This window comes from Megascapheus bottae, chromosome 26 (assembly GCF_031878675.1).
Source record: "Megascapheus bottae isolate mThoBot1 chromosome 26, mThoBot2.hap1, whole genome shotgun sequence".
Classification (NCBI taxonomy): Eukaryota; Metazoa; Chordata; class Mammalia; order Rodentia; family Geomyidae; genus Megascapheus; species Megascapheus bottae.
In genome coordinates this window covers 1,336,368-1,351,117 of record NC_143534.1, presented here as the reverse complement: position 1 = coordinate 1,351,117, position 14,750 = coordinate 1,336,368, and the positions used below count along the sequence as shown (strand labels likewise).

The 14,750-nt window shown below is 55.8% G+C and overlaps 2 protein-coding genes across 4 annotated transcripts in view; one reads left to right on the top strand and one right to left on the bottom strand.

Annotated features, from left to right (window-relative positions):
• The window catches only part of Tarbp1 (tRNA guanosine 2 -O-methyltransferase TARBP1), a 30,561-nt gene extending 19,608 nt beyond the window's left edge, over positions 1 to 10,953 (top strand). For all 3 annotated transcript variants that reach the window (XM_090318738.1, XM_090318737.1, XM_090318741.1), the window contains exons 17-30: positions 7 to 195; positions 1,007 to 1,188; positions 1,334 to 1,405; positions 2,518 to 2,638; positions 3,915 to 4,025; positions 4,276 to 4,425; positions 4,806 to 4,892; positions 5,284 to 5,480; positions 6,036 to 6,117; positions 7,301 to 7,472; positions 9,057 to 9,248; positions 9,380 to 9,504; positions 10,098 to 10,234; positions 10,399 to 10,953. In XM_090318738.1, coding sequence (XP_090174864.1) covers positions 7 to 195; positions 1,007 to 1,188; positions 1,334 to 1,405; positions 2,518 to 2,638; positions 3,915 to 4,025; positions 4,276 to 4,425; positions 4,806 to 4,892; positions 5,284 to 5,480; positions 6,036 to 6,117; positions 7,301 to 7,472; positions 9,057 to 9,248; positions 9,380 to 9,504; positions 10,098 to 10,234; positions 10,399 to 10,609 — 2,028 coding nt within the window. In that variant the 3' untranslated portion in view covers positions 10,610 to 10,953. The remainder of the gene's footprint in view (positions 1 to 6; positions 196 to 1,006; positions 1,189 to 1,333; positions 1,406 to 2,517; positions 2,639 to 3,914; positions 4,026 to 4,275; positions 4,426 to 4,805; positions 4,893 to 5,283; positions 5,481 to 6,035; positions 6,118 to 7,300; positions 7,473 to 9,056; positions 9,249 to 9,379; positions 9,505 to 10,097; positions 10,235 to 10,398) is intronic.
• Positions 6,384 to 13,377, bottom strand: Coa6 (cytochrome c oxidase assembly factor 6). The gene is made up of 3 exons (XM_090318748.1): positions 13,100 to 13,377; positions 11,650 to 12,038; positions 6,384 to 6,868 (listed from the first exon to the last, which is right to left on the bottom strand). The coding sequence occupies exons 1-2, from the start codon at positions 13,241 to 13,243 to the stop codon at positions 11,943 to 11,945; spliced, it is 240 nt and encodes a 79-aa protein (XP_090174874.1). The 5' UTR covers positions 13,244 to 13,377; the 3' UTR covers positions 6,384 to 6,868; positions 11,650 to 11,942.
• Between the last annotated feature and the right edge of the window lie 1,373 nt (positions 13,378 to 14,750).

Below are 14,750 nucleotides of genomic sequence, written 5' to 3'. Positions count from 1 at the left end.
CCCCAGCTCCTGGCCTCCTCCGAGTCCCTCTGCACTGAGTCCTTCGATGCGGCCTGGAAAGTTACATCCTCTGGAAGCAACACTCGGCTGGTATTTTGGCCCAACTTGAAAGCTTTTGTTCAGTTTGTTTTTGATGACAAAGTTCTTACGGCCGCTGCAAAACTCAAGGGCCAGGCCTACTTGAAAATAAAGGAGGTGAGCGTGTGTGGCGGGGGTGGGAGGCGGCATGCAGTTGGCAACTCTGAACACAGCCCTGGGCTTCCCCCTGTGGCTCATGCCTTCTGTGCCTGGCAGGGCCAATGTCTACCCTTGTCCTTGCCCTCTGAAACTGGGCTTCATACCTTATGTGGAGAAAATACTCAGGGTGGCTTCCTGATTCCTGGAGGCCAACCCTCCACATCCGCAGATTCAGACAGGAAATTACTCGTGAGAAGTGTTCTGTAATGAGATGCACAGGTGTGTGGCAAGGACATAAACGTCCTTGTCATGATTTCCTAAGCGGTGGGGAATAGCTCACAGTGCTCCAGGCATTACAGGGCATCTCGAGGAAGCTGATGTGTGAGAGGGGGACTGCACGTGTGACGTTGACATGCAGATGCCATGCCACTCCACCTGAGCTTGAGTGTCTGGCCCCCAGCCCCTGCTGTGGACCCCTCGCTCAAGAGCCTCACCTGGTGGGGTCAGGGAAGTAGAGTTCCAGTCCTACCTCTCAATCACCCTCTCTGCACGGCCTCTCAGCTGACCCCACCCCAGGGGCCTAGAGTCTGTCCCAGCTGCCTTAGCCGGAGGGAGGGAAAACCAAAATGTTCTCACCCCGCTGTTCTGGGCAACCATCACCAGTAACGCATGAAGAGATTATCGATCAGCTTGCAATAAGTTGTACAAACGGTAATGAATTTCACGTTTCTAGACCATTCACAGTCACATTAAACTATCATTTGAAGCCACTCAGGTTTTTAACAACTACCTTGGTAGAAGGATGGCGTGACCGCTGTTCTTGTTCTAGATCATACACAAGGTCATTGACCTGTCGGCCGTGAGAACGGGGGTGTTCAACGTGCTGATAGCACATTGCTGCCGCTCTTGGGTGCTGTCTGCATCCCAGGGGGCCCTGACAGTGGCCAAGAATTATTGCGAGCTTGTCCTGGAGGCTTGCGTGTTTGGACCTGTGTTCCGCCGGGACCAGAGGTGAGATGCCTGTATTACAGTTCACCGTCTTGGTTAGGTTGTGTCTTCACTCTGTGAACCCTTCAATGAGAAGGGTGTAAAACATTGGTTAATTTAACACTGGGTTATTCATCATTTTCCTTCTCAAAATCTTTTTTCTGGAAAGACTTATTCAGGATGTCCAGACGTACATAGAAAGCCTGGGACCAGAATGTGCAGCCAATGTGGTTATGGAAAGGTAAGGCCGTGTCCTGGCGTGGGTATCCTTCATGGTGCCTTTCCTTTACCTCTTTCACTGCTGTACTAAAATTGAATAAATTTAAAAAAGAATGTAGCCAGGTATGGTCTGCGTACATACCTATAATCCTGGATACCTGGAGTTCAAGGCTAGCCCAAGCAAAAGCCCAAAACCTTACCTGAAGAACAGATTCAAAATGCAAAAGGATAGGGGTAGGACTCCAGAGACTTGATTAGCAAAGGTCCAGGGTTGAAACCTCACGAGAGTAAAACTGTGTCCAGTGAAATGAGTCGATGGCTCTGGGGCCTGAGTCCACCCTGTTCCTTGGGGTGTGCTCAGCCCAGGGCTTTGTCCTTCGGGCCCTCTGCCAGCTCGGCCCAGGGCTTTGTCCTTTGGGCCCTCTGCCAGCTCGGCCCAGGTCTTTGTCCTTTGGGCCCTCTGCCAGCCGCAGGATGCACCGTACGGTGTTGGCAGTCACCATTGTAACCCTTTGTGTCCTGCACAGGACGATGGCTGGGTGTTCTGGTTGTAGGCCGGCCCCATGGTGTTTTTATCCTGCTGTCCTGGGGCTTGAACTCAGGTCCTGGGCTCTGTCCTTGAGCCTTTTTATTCAAGGTTGGCTCTCTACCACTTGAACCACATCTCCACTGCAGCCTTTTGGTAGTTAATTGGAGATAAAGAGTCCCGTGGACTTTCCTGCCCATGCTGGCTTCAAACCAGGATCCTAGGATCTTGGTCTCCTGAGTAGCTAGGCTGACAGGCGTGAGCCACCAGTGCCCAGCGGTTTTTGTTTCTGTTTGGAGGGTGGTGGAGCCAGTGCTGCACTGCCAGCCCCCCCTCTGTGAGGAACCCTTTCTGCAGCTGGGGTCTCTCCTGTGTCGGGGTCAGAGGCCTGAGCAGGTTTGTGCATTTGAGGCAGACATTCTCCCATTGTGGGGTTCCTGCCTTCTGCGGCCCCGTCTCCAGAATTCCCCCGAGTGTGATCTGCTTAGTGGTAGACAAGGTTGTGTGTGTCTGTCTGTCTCTCTCCACGTGTGTGTTGCTGCATTTTGAAACGAGTATTTTTCTCTTTTTGCATTGTGTTGATATAGTTTATAATTTTGTATTTTTAGTACCAAAAGGGAAGACTGTTACGTGAGGATTTGTGCTGTCAAATTCCTGTGTTTACTGGAAGGCTCCAACGTTTCCCACAGGCTGTTCATGGAAGATCTTGTAACCAAGCTATTGGATAAAGTAAATATGCTTTCTTTGGCTTCACGCTACTTTTGCCTCTAACCAGGTCATTGTCCAGAGCCTGGGCTGTGTCTTGGCAGTGATGGTCTGCAGCTCAGGTCCTTATAGTGTCATGTAAGAAGTTTAACGGGGCTCACTCAGACCCCAGTGCCACCAAGACCCAAAAGGCCATCAGCCCAGAAGAGGCGGGACCTGGCGGAGTGCAGAGCCGTGTCTCAGGACTTGCCGCCTGCTGTGCCACGCCGTGTGCCACAGCAGACAGCCCACGCACCGTGCTCCCATGCAGAGGCAAAGGGAACTCCAGCTCTTTGCTCTGCTGAGTCATTTATACGTGAGCGCTACGCTCGCTGTGTCCAGGGGCTTGTTACTCCTGGTGAAGACGGCACAGGCTCTGTCTGTCCCTTCCACAGGACTGGCGCGGAGCTGGGGCGTGCCCAGGCGCCTTGACTGCCAGCCTGAGCCACCCCGCGAACACAGGAATGTCACCACACTTTTGAGGAAGGGGCTGGGGCAGCTCAGTGGTAGAGGCATGACTGGACCGGGCAAGCAGGGCCTGGGTTTGAACCTCAGCAGTCAGGAGGAACAAGGCCCTAGACGTTGTTTCTGCACTCTTGAAGCGGGCGCAGGAGGCTGATGAAGCCTGAAGAACTGGTGGCTGTGTAGAGAAGAGCGAGGCCAAGGGAGGATGGTGAGCTCAGGGAGCATGGCGCTCAGAGGGAGCACGGTGATGGTGTGGAGCCAGCCCCGGGCCTTCCTGCCTGAGAATGCACTGAGTCTGAAGTGGGTCAGGAGAACACACCCCTCAGAACGCTGACGGGGTGCGGGCCTTGCCTCAGCCGTGTCCCTTCACCCTACGCAGGAGGCGGGGCAGGCACAGACACCGTGCTGACTTGGCACCAGGGGCTGTGCTGGTCAGAGTGAGCTCTGAGGAGCAGGGTTGGGTGTGGTGGGGGTCATAGAGAGGGAAGCCACACCACCCAGGGAGGAGCAGAGCCTGCAGGGGGCCGGACCTTGATGGCATGGCCAGCTGCTGCCACCTTGAGGTTGGAGATGGCTCTGCGCCCCCGCTCCTGGAGGGTCTTCATTCCGTGTCACATTGCAGAGGGTCTCCCTGCATTGTTCCACCCACTAGGTGCCCTGTCCCCCTCAATCCCAGTCTCAGGGCCCCGTGTTTGAAAGGTTTTCAGAAGCTCTGTCCTGTGCTCCCGTGGGGGGGGGCAGAGGTCTCTGCCCCCAGTGAGTGCTCGGAGAGTCTGAGCCAACCCCCTCCCCGTAGGACGAGCTGGTGTCCACGTCCAGAGCGCGGTACTATGAGAACTCGCTGCAGCATCGCGTGAAGAACCGCATATGGCAGACGCTGCTTGTTCTTCTCCCCAGACTCGACCAGGTATAACGCGTTCTGTCCTCACCATTTGGCATAACATCTCCTATGACTCAATCATCCCGATTCATGAGCTGTCTTAAAAGTACAAAAGTATTCTGCTTGAAAAACGGACCCTTCCGTGCTGCCCTGGGGTTCCCGAGACCCTCGGGGACATGGAGCCAGCGCTGTTGACACTGAGTGACGTGGTTTCACTTCCACCAACATTCACTGAGTGTCCACTTACAACTTAATACACGAACTTTGCTTTTCTCAGAACTTCTTGAATGGAGTTATTGACAAGATTTTCCAGGCTGGCTTCACCAACAACCAAGCTTCCATAAAATATTCCGTGGAATGGGTTATTATCTTGGTGCTCCATAAATTCCCTCAGTTCCTCCCAAAGCTCTGGGCTTGCTTTTCATCTGTAAGTAAAGCAGACTGCTGTGCTGTTTTAGAACACAGCAGGGGGAATGGTGTTGACTGTGTGACTCCAGTGGATGGGTGGGTTGGCTCCCGTCCTGCCTCCGTGGACAGCGCATGCTCACGCCCACCTACTTGTCTTGCATTTGCTTCTGTGCCTTTGCTCATCCTGTTCCAGCCCTGCAGCCAGGAGATTTGGCTGCACGGGCTGTCTGTGAGCTGCTGGGCCGGCCCCATTGGCTGGGGGAGTGCCCTCTGCCACTTGCCTGGAGTCCCTGCAGTCCTGGTCGCCTCAAGAGGGGCTGCCTCCTGAGCCTTCCCCCCAAGTCTAGCCCAGGGCCTCAGGAAGTGGAACCAAAACTTGTCGATCAAATTCTCTTTCAGGGTGAAGAAAAGCTTAAAACGAGTATTTGTACGTTTTTGTCTGTTCTGTCACATTTGGACATCATCGTGCAAAATATTCCAGAAAAGGTAGGTTTGAAGTGTGTGGCGAGTTCCTTGTATTTTTTGTGATTATTTTTTTCTTCTTTTCTGGCCATGATGTGCATCAGACACAAATGCACAATGACACATCGGCACGTGTGTGTGTGTGCGCGCGTGTGCATGCGTGCTTGGACGGCCCCGAGTTTGTGGACTTGTGGTACACAGTTCCTGACGTCCTGCACATGGGTCTGGGGTCTTTAGGACTTGTCTCACTGGACTTGGTGACTGAGTGGCAGTCATTTCCCCATTCCCGCGGGTGGGCCAGGAGGACCCACCCTCCCAGGGAGGTGACAGACGGCCACGGGGAGGGAGCCGTGTACTCGCTGCACAGAGCCTGCTGTCGGGTCCACGTGGGTGACCAGAGCCTTTCCCTCAACAGAAGCCGGTGCTGAAGCAGGCCCTGGCTGTCGCCATGCAGTGGTGTCTCAGCCACAACTTCAGCGTGCGGCTGTACGCGCTGGTCGCCCTCAAGAAAGTCTGGCGGCTGTGTTGCGCGATGGGCGTGGAGGAGTGTGCTGTGTGGACCTCGGTGATCGAGCGCGGCCTCGGCCAGGCAGAAGGCTTGCACACCGCAGGGTAGGGATGCCCAGAGCCGTTCTTCCCTCCGGGAGAGCCTGGAGGAGTGGGAGACTCCAGCCTGTCACCTTCCTGGGCATCGCTTTGTCCCCAGTGAGCCAGTTCCAGCCGCCATCTTCAGGGCACAGATTCGTAATGTTCCGGTCTCCACCCCCTATTGTTACTCTGCCCCCCTGTTCTGACAGGTGACCGCTGGTTGGCTAGTGTCCTCTTAGTGCTGCAGCAAGTGGCCCTGCCCACAGCACCACCAGGTCCCTGAGCTGCCCTGTTGGCGCCTGCATGGGCTTCTTTGTCTACCGCTGTGTTTCCTGTTGCTTCTTACGACTGCTAAGCTCTCTCGGGCCGCTGGAGGTTTTGTGAATTTGAGATGTAGGCACCATCAGTCAGTGTCAGATATTTTTCTCAAGACGCTCAAGCAGTGTGAACTCTTAGGAAGACATGGATGTTGGAGCCAGGTCCAAGTCTAGGGTAAAGCTGCCTGGAAGCAGGCAGAACTTGCATGGGTCAGAGGCGGCCTCCCCCCGCCTCACCGGCTCTCCACCCACCTGTCCCCAGGAACGCCAGGAGGAACTGGCAGCGAGTCCAGGACCACTTCTTCTTTGCCCACTTCCACCCACTGGAGGACTACTGTCTGGAGGTAGGCAAGGGGGCTGTGTGCGTACTGTCCCTGGGTCCTCACCCCAGACTCCCCATCTCCCCCGCTGCCCAGGCTCTCCTCCCTCCTCCCCTCCTCCCCTACACCCATCCCAGAACACTGTCAAGCCTTCAGAGGACCCTGCCAGCCCTGCAGGGAAGTGGTTTCTCACTCCCAAGCAGACAGTTGGCTGTCTCTTCTCTGGCAGTGTCTGGCTTGTAAAGCCAGATTTCTACAAGGAGTGAGTGAGGACATTTTATTGCACTGAAGCCCGCTGCACGGGAACAGGACCGCACTGTTAGTGTGTCGTTGGTGACGCTGGCATGCAGCACAGGGCTTCCTCTATCCCCTTAATCACAATGTGCTGCTGTCTTTGAAGTGGGGACATTTGACCCGACCTTCCCTGTGAAGAACTTACGGGAAAGCAAGGCTGTGGATCGCTTCTAGGGGAGACGGTGGCCCTCCCTGCTCTCCCGGGGTTTCCCGCCCATCCTCACCCCCAAGGTGTGCGGTTCATTTTAGAGGATCAGAGCTCATGTTGTGTCCTTGCTAGTCTCCCTCTTTCCAGCTGGCTGGGACTGGAGCCTGCTCCTTCCAGCTCTCCAGCTGCATAGGCTCTCTTCATCCTGCTCCAGCCTTCCATCACATCCTGGCTGCTCGGGAGGCTGGGATCTGAGGACTGTCATGCCAGGAAAGAGGGGGAAAGTCTGTGAGACTTGGGTCTCCAGAGAACCGCCAAGTGGTAGAGCATAACCTGGAAGGAAAAAAGAAACTCAGGGCAGCACCCAGGCCCCGAGTTCAAGCCCAGGATCGCACACACGCGCGCGCACACACACAGTATCGAAGCCCAAAAAGGTCACGTGGCTCCTCCCCCAGGCCACCCAGCTAACCGTGGTGAGGAAGGCACCAAGAAGCTCGAATAGCATGGCTTGTGGAGTTTGGTGGTCTGGGTGGGAGGTTTTTCCCCAGCAGTGTCCCTCCCTTGAATAGGACGCGTTCCCGTGCAGTGAGCTTCACCAGGCCCGGCGGTGTTACGTAGTGTCGAGGCACCCGCACGGCTCCTCAGAGCTGAGGAGGAGCAGGCGGGGGCACTGCCGCCCTAGACGAGCGAGCACACATGGCTGGGAGGAGGCGCACAGGTGCACCTGGGGTAGAGCCACGGCTGAGCTTCCGGCTCTCTGTGCAGACCATATTTCACGCCCTCCCGCGGCTGTCCGGCCTCGTGGAGGAGGAGTGGCTGCCCCTGGACAGGTTCTGCAGCTTCACAGACGTGCCCTCCTGCGCGGGCTCCCGCTGGCTCCTCCCTCGGACTCCACTCCTGGAGCTACGTCCTGGGGAGTGGTCGCAGCAGGATGCAGGTGAGACACGCCCACTTGACACTGGACGGGTGTCGGTACTGTCACCTCAGCACTGACCTGGACACCTGCCTCTGTGTAGAGGTTAGGAGAGCTCACCGCATGGCTTGGACAGGCTTTCAGCTGTACACTGACTTGGTTACAAACAGCCTCTAGATAAAATCCACTTCTCTCCTCAGTGGGATTATCAGGTAGTACTCGTTCCTCTCCTGAGAGGTAGAGACAGCTCTTGGTCACAGTCTTCTGTCTCCTCCATCTCCATCGCTGCCTGCTCTGCTGTTACCCTCCCCCCCTTTTCCCCAGCTCGAGCACTGAGGCTTGAACCCAGGGTTTTGCTGTTAGGCTGGTGTTCTACCACTGCATCCGTACCCGCTAGGCATGTTATTTTTGGATAGGGTGTCGGTCCTTCAGGATTACAGGGAGGGGTCTTCTCTGTGTATGCCCGGGCTGGGTGGGCTGGGACTTTCCATCCCCGCCCGGAGGGGCTGAGGACGGCAATGCAGCCCTTGCTTCACCCACCGCTGTCAGTAAGGATCTGGGTCGTCATCCCGGAACTACAGGCCCTGTGCATATGGGCTGTCTGCTGTCTACCCTGCCCTCAGCTGCATGCCTGCTACCTGCTGTCCACCCTGCCCTCTGCTGCATGCTTGCTATCTTCTGTCCACCCTGCTCCCTGCTGCATGTCTGCTACCTGCTGTCCACTGCTTCCTGCTGCATGCCTGCTATCTTGTCCATCCTGCCCTCTGCTTGCATGCCTGCTATCTGCTGTCCACCCTGCTCCCTCCTGCATGTCTGCTACCTGCTGTCCACTCTGCTTCCTGCTGTATGCCTGCTATCTGCTGTCCACTCTGCTCCCTGCTGCATGCCTGCTCCCCGCAAAAGCCTCTGTGTCTTGATCACAGAGCCTCCCTCCCTCTCGCAGACACGGGTAATCTTTGTGCCTGTCTGTAACCCAAGCTCCCTGACACCTCCTGTGGAGGACAGAGCTGGGGAAGGGGAGGCACCCAGGTTCATGTGTTCCTGGCTCACGCACTTCATCTTACCAGGGTGACACGGTGCTTGTGGAATAATTTAAGATACAGGTCTTACTCATTTTGTTTGCAGGAACACATTTCCATAAACATTCTAACCTGAGGTAGCACCTTTGTAAGTTACACCATATTGTATTTACCTCCAAGAGAAAAAGTTTACAGATCACAACCCTGTCCAGATTCTGTTTACCCCTTTGGATATGCTGCAAGGTGAAAATTGCATTTCCAACTTTCATGAAACGTCATAGTGTACTGGCTAGGAGAGCTGACATTGAACCCAACCAAGAAAAGCGCTTCAGTTAAGCTTTAGCTCAATCTCATTCTGAGCTGGTCTTGGCAGTGCATGTCTACATCTGTTACACTGGGGAGAGACTGGAGGACTAGTGTAGGAAAAGCACAAGACCTGGAGTTGTGGTTCAAGTGGTAGAACACCTGCCTAGCACTCCCCACCCCCAAAAGTGGTCTTGCCCTGAACCATTAAATGCATGTATGGGGTGTGAAGAAGCACAGGCGCTGGGGTCTGCACACACTTGGGCTGTTTCCCTTCTGCTCCCAGGCTCTGCGCTGGACGACGCGGGCAGCCCAGTGGAGGGGGCCAACGTGCAGAAGAAGGTCATCCCGTGGAGACCGGGCGCCCCCGAGGCAGAGCTGGAGGTGGAGGCCCAGGGCCGAGCGGCCCGGCTTGGGAAGGCTGTCAGCAGGCTGGTCGTCGTGGCCTCGCTCGTGGACAAGCCCACCAACTTAGGAGGTGAAGGGGCAGTCCCCAGGCAGTTTCCTTTCCACCCCCTCGGGTTGTGCCCCGCCAGGTGGCCCTCCCTCTCAGTGAGGCTGTTCTGGGCGGGGCCGGCGCCCTGGGTGACGCGAGGCTGTTCTGCGCAGCGCTGTGCCGGACCTGCGAGGTGTTCGGGGCCGCGGCGCTGGTGGTGGGGAGTCTCCAGTGCGTCCAGGACAGGCAGTTCCAGCACCTCAGCGTTTCTGCGGAGCAGTGGCTTCCTCTCGTGGAGGTGGGTGGAAGGCCTATGGCTCCACTCCCGGCTCGTGGCTCTGCATGGTGTGGTTGGCTGTCTTCGTGTACCAGGCCTTTTCTCACAAAAGATTCGTGATCGTTTTCCCTTGCTAGTCCTGGGCTTCAAACTCAGGATCTGGAATATGCTTGGCGGATGTTGTCCTCCAGCCTAGCCTTTTGCTGGTCACTCTGGAGGCGGGATCTGTTGACTTTCCTGTCTGCGCTGGTCCCGAGCTCACTTCTCGAGATCTCCCGAATAGCAGCAATACTCAAACCACAGGGCTAGCAGACTGGGCCCAGTGTTGGTCACCTGCCTGGCGAGTGCCGTGTCCCAAGTTCAAATCCCAGTACTGCCCCTGAAGTACAGCCCCACTTGGTACCTGAGCCATTGATTTTCTCTTGTATTTTTAGGAACCACTGATCAGGTAGCTCTTGACAAAGCAAAATTAGTCATAAAATGTATTCTGTTCTGCCTCCCTTTTTGTTTGGATATAATCTTACAATGTGCTGACGATGAAGAAAGTCCTTTTGAATGACAGTTCTTATAAGTTTTTGTGGGCGTGGCTGACTAACCCGCCTCTCCCTCGCCAGGTGAAGCCCGCACAGCTGGGTGACTATCTGCAGCAGAAAAAGGCAGAAGGCTACACCGTCATTGGGGCGGAGCAGACGGCCAGGAGCGCAACCCTTGACCAGTACTGCTTCCCCGAGAAGTCACTCCTTCTGTTGGGGTGAGGCGATTCCCGGGCCCGTGCCGTGGGCGGTTTGCCTCACTCCCCCTGGTGGGCTGCTGGGGGGACAGCTTGGCTACTTCACTGCTTCTCCTTACACCCCTCTGGGGTGGGAGGGAAGACCTGCCTGTGGTGTGGGGAGCTGACTACTGCCTGTTCTACAGGAACGAGCGGGAAGGGATCCCGGCCAGGCTGATCCAGCAGCTGGATGTGTGTGTGGAGATCCCGCAGCAGGGTGTGGTCCGCTCCCTGAATGTACACGTGAGCGCCGCCCTGCTGATCTGGGAGTATACCCGACAGCGGGGCAAGCCCACCAGGCATGCCCCGCCCTCCACAGAGCAGAGTGGGAGTTCTGAAATGTGCTGGAAGGAGTGAACACCAAACCCTTTCCTGTGCCTTAATTTACCCATGTCAGCCATCCTTTGGGGATATCAGTCCTGGCCTGGGGCTAAACTCATGGCCTGGATGCTATCCTGAGTTTTCTACTCAAGGCTAGCATTCCACCACTTAAGCCACAGCTCTACTTCTGGTTTTTGTGGTGACTAAAGTCTCACAGACTTTGCTGCCCAGGCTGGCTTTGAACCTCAATCCTCCTATCTCAGCCTCCTGAGTAGTTTCTAGGCATGAGGTGCTGGGTGCCTACCTTTTAAACTTTTTTATAAACTCAGAATGCCTTTTTAGCAGAAATTTTAAGTAACTTAATAAACATGTTTTGATTTTTTATATTATGTTCTTCCTACAAACGAGTCTTGAGCAGTTGTTCCTGAGCACCCACACCTGCCTTACAGAAGCCCGGGAAACCGCACCCCTGCACCAGCCACCTCTGGTCCATGCTCCTCCACCTGGGAAAATCACCTGGTGAAGTGCCAAGCCAGCTCCCTGGGAGGGGCAACACGTGGGCGACGGTCATGAGTGCTACCTGTATTCTGACTGACTACAAACCCGAGCCCCAAAGGACTGGTGTGCCAGGTGCCTCAAGATACCACAGCAGTGAGCCTTACAGGGGGCTTGGACGGACAGGGCTGTGTCCTCAGGCTGAGGCAAGGGAGCTGCACAGGCTGCAGCAGTGGTGTACCCCGGGCCCTGCCTCACTCATCCTCTCCACACTTGAACATACTCCAGTGTACAAAAGACGCTTCCTTGCCCATCATCTCCTATCCCTTCTCTGTGCTGCAGTGATGCTCCAGTCTTGCTCTGCGCAGTGTGTGCTGCAAGCTGCTGCTGGGGTCACTGCAGGGCCTCTGCACATGAGATGTCCTCTCACCTGCCCCCCCCATGTGTGCCCGTCCACATGGGGTTTTGACAAGTCTGAGTTCTCTCTGACCCGGATCCAGTACCACTGCATTTGCTTAAATGGGAACTTCAAACACATGACAGCCTACTTCCTGTCTAATGTACCAACTGCAGAGACTCACCTGCTGCTTGGCTCCTGTTCCAGAAAGGCAAATGACAATGTGTTTTTATAGATGTTTTTTCTTCAAAGAAATTTCTTACTAGATGAAGGTAAAGCATATTTATTGCTCTTCAGCTCAGCATTTGAAAGATGGGAACTTTCTGTTCCTTGATTGTCTTAGTTACCGAGTGCCATACACAGGTTGCAGTGCTGATAGTGGTCAGGTGACTCCAGGTTCCTATCTCAGAATCGGCACCACGTCTCTGAATGAGCAGGAAGAGTCGTTTCAGTCCTTGTGGAAAGTTCAAGAACGGCCTAGGAATTTGCAGTTGATTGTGAAGGCTGGAATTCACCTGCTTCAAATTTTTCCTTAAACTTCAAATAGTCTCTTCTTTTATCAAAATATTTGATCTGTTGAGACAAAAGGTTTGACACCTGGGTAAGCTATAAAGCTCACATAAGCAAAAGCACAACCTAGATTCGTTGGTGTGAGCTGTTGGCAAATACAAGTGATTTGTATTCTGGAACTGCAGAGCGCCCCTGATAGTGAATGAAAGGCACGTGGGAGTCCGGCCCCTCAGCCGACCTCCTGAGGGTCTGGAGGACCTGAAAGCAGGTGAGGACCAGGCTTGACTGCACACGGGCCTCTTAAGGTGGGGAAGCAGGCTTCAGGTCCACACACACCCAGCTGCTGGGCAGGTTCAGCACCTCTTGCGATTGATGACTGTGACATTTCTCCATCTGCCCCATCCAGAACCCACATGTTTATTAGGACAGACCCAGGTCCTCTAAGAAGAGGTCAGTCCCCTGGGATCACTGGAGTTTACTCACCACTCACACATGCGACACTGCACTCAACTGCTGCTGTCCATGCCAGCCCTGCTCACCAAAACCTAGATCTTCCTTCACATTCTTTATGTTAAATACTCGTAAAGAACGCATGACACCTTTCACTGGATCTTAAGTCACGTTCACTTTTATCTTGCTTTGGAGGCACCATCTGGGAGGCAGCCTTTTCCCCAAATTAAGGGCAGGGAAATGCTCAGCGGAACACACGATTTTAACAGCATTTGAAGTGTTGGTAACTGTTTACATACTTAAAATTACATTTATGGTTAACTCATGTAAAACCAGAACATTAAAGACTTGGCTTCATTCTTATTTACATCCTTTTCCCATAGGGAATTGGAAAAATAGCTTATCCTGCAAAATACTAAGAACAGGCAGGGAGTGTGGCCTAGTGGTTAAAGTGCTTGCCTAGCATGCATGAAGACCCGGGTTCGATTCCTTGGTACCACATACATAGAAAAAAGCCGGAAGTGGTGCTGAGGATCAAGTGGTAGAGCTCCAGCCTTGAGAAAGTCCAAGGACAGTGCTCAGGCCCTGAGCTCAGGCCCAGGACTGGTCCCCGCCGTTCCCGGTTCCCGGCTCTCCCGGCCCCCCGCCGCCCTCGCAGCCCCGGCCCGGCCTACCCACTGCGGCGGGCAGCTGTCCTCGAAGGAGCTCCTCAGCTCGCGGCAGCGGGCGGCGGCCTCGGCGTGCTCGTCCAGGCACCGCCAGTACCGGTCGCGGGCTGCCCAGCACACCTGCCTCTCCTTCATGGTCGGGGCCGCCATTCCTGCGGGCGCTCGCCGGGCCACTCCCGCTCTGGCCCGGGTCCGCACACGTCCGCCCGGGGAAGTCGCGCGCGCAGCGAGCCGGCTGGGACGGGCCCTTCCGGGACACCGTTCTCCGGGCCGCGAGGGCGGGACTTCCGGCGCCGCCCTCCCTTATCCGGACGACTTCCGGGACTGGGGGGCGTGGCCGCGGCGGGGGGGGGTGACGATAGCGACGAGTGGGCGGGGTCGCCGCGTCCCCTCCCCCGGCCTCGGCGCGGAGCAGCTCGGCTCCGGGCGGCCCTGTCTGGAGCGCCCGCCTGCTCTCGGGGTGACCAGAGGGTCTTCCCGGCGTCACCGCCCGCCACAGCCTGAGACCTCCGGACGGCTCTGCAGCCAGCGGCGTCTGGCGGCTTCATTTGCATGCGTTGCTGATTGGCGCAGACACGCCCCCGACACGCCCCCTTCCTGGCTAGCGAAGGAGGCCATTGGCCCCGTTGTGAGACCCGCCCCTCTGCGGCCCCCTAGCGCTGCCGCCCCGGCCTGGTGGCCAGCGTCCTCCCCGCCTGCCGGGCTGCGTGGACCTGGGGGTTAAATAGTTTTCTAGCTGTGAGGGAAAGATCAATAGATCAGCCTCGCATACAAGGCCGTCTAGCTGAGGAGATGGTCCACCCGCAGGAGAACCTCCACAGCCATTCACACGTGTGTGCGAGAACGACAGTCAAGGCTGGTTAGAACACTGAAAACTTACTGGGGGGGCCGGGAGTGTGGCCTCGTGGCAGCGTGCTGGCCTGGCATGCACGAAGACCCGGTTCACAGAAAGGACAGAAGCGGTGCTGAGGCTCAGTGGTGGAGCTCTGGCCTTGAGAAAGCCCAAGGACAGTGCCCAGGCCCTGAGCTCAGCCCAGGACTGGGAAAAGACCAACACTTACTTTGAAAAAGCCTCTTAGAGGATGTGACCTCAGAGCCGGGGGACACCCACTGCCCGGACGAATGCTGCTTACCTGGGTTACAGATGCTGGGCAGTGAAAGGGACTCCCCCAATTCCTCCCCACCCTACCCCCCCCTTGGCCTGCCAGGAAACTCCCTCCCTTTCCCTTGTCCTCAGAGCAGTGCGCCAGAAGCCCAGGAGATGATAGGCCCCTTCAAACAGCAAAGGTGTCAGTGGTTGCCCCGGCCATCAATCAACCATGTTGAATTCCATTGGCCACCTGTGTAGGCCAGCCCAGCCACGTGGCTGGGGCCTATAAAAGTAGCCTGTGAGATTAGACAGGGTCACTCTCTCCCACCTTAGAGACAGCCCTGTATGATTCTTGATGCTAGGCACGGAATAAAGCTCTGTTTAACTTCCAGCTTCCGCTTTTGTGTCACACTGGTTCCTTTGATCACGGGCCCTAACAGGCAGGACTTCCAGGGAGGACCATGTGCCACTGAGCATGGAGAGAAAACAAGAAGAGGCCATTTTCCCCAGTCCCACCTCACCTGCAGGAACTAGCAAAACCTGTTTCACAGAAGCAAAGCAATCTAG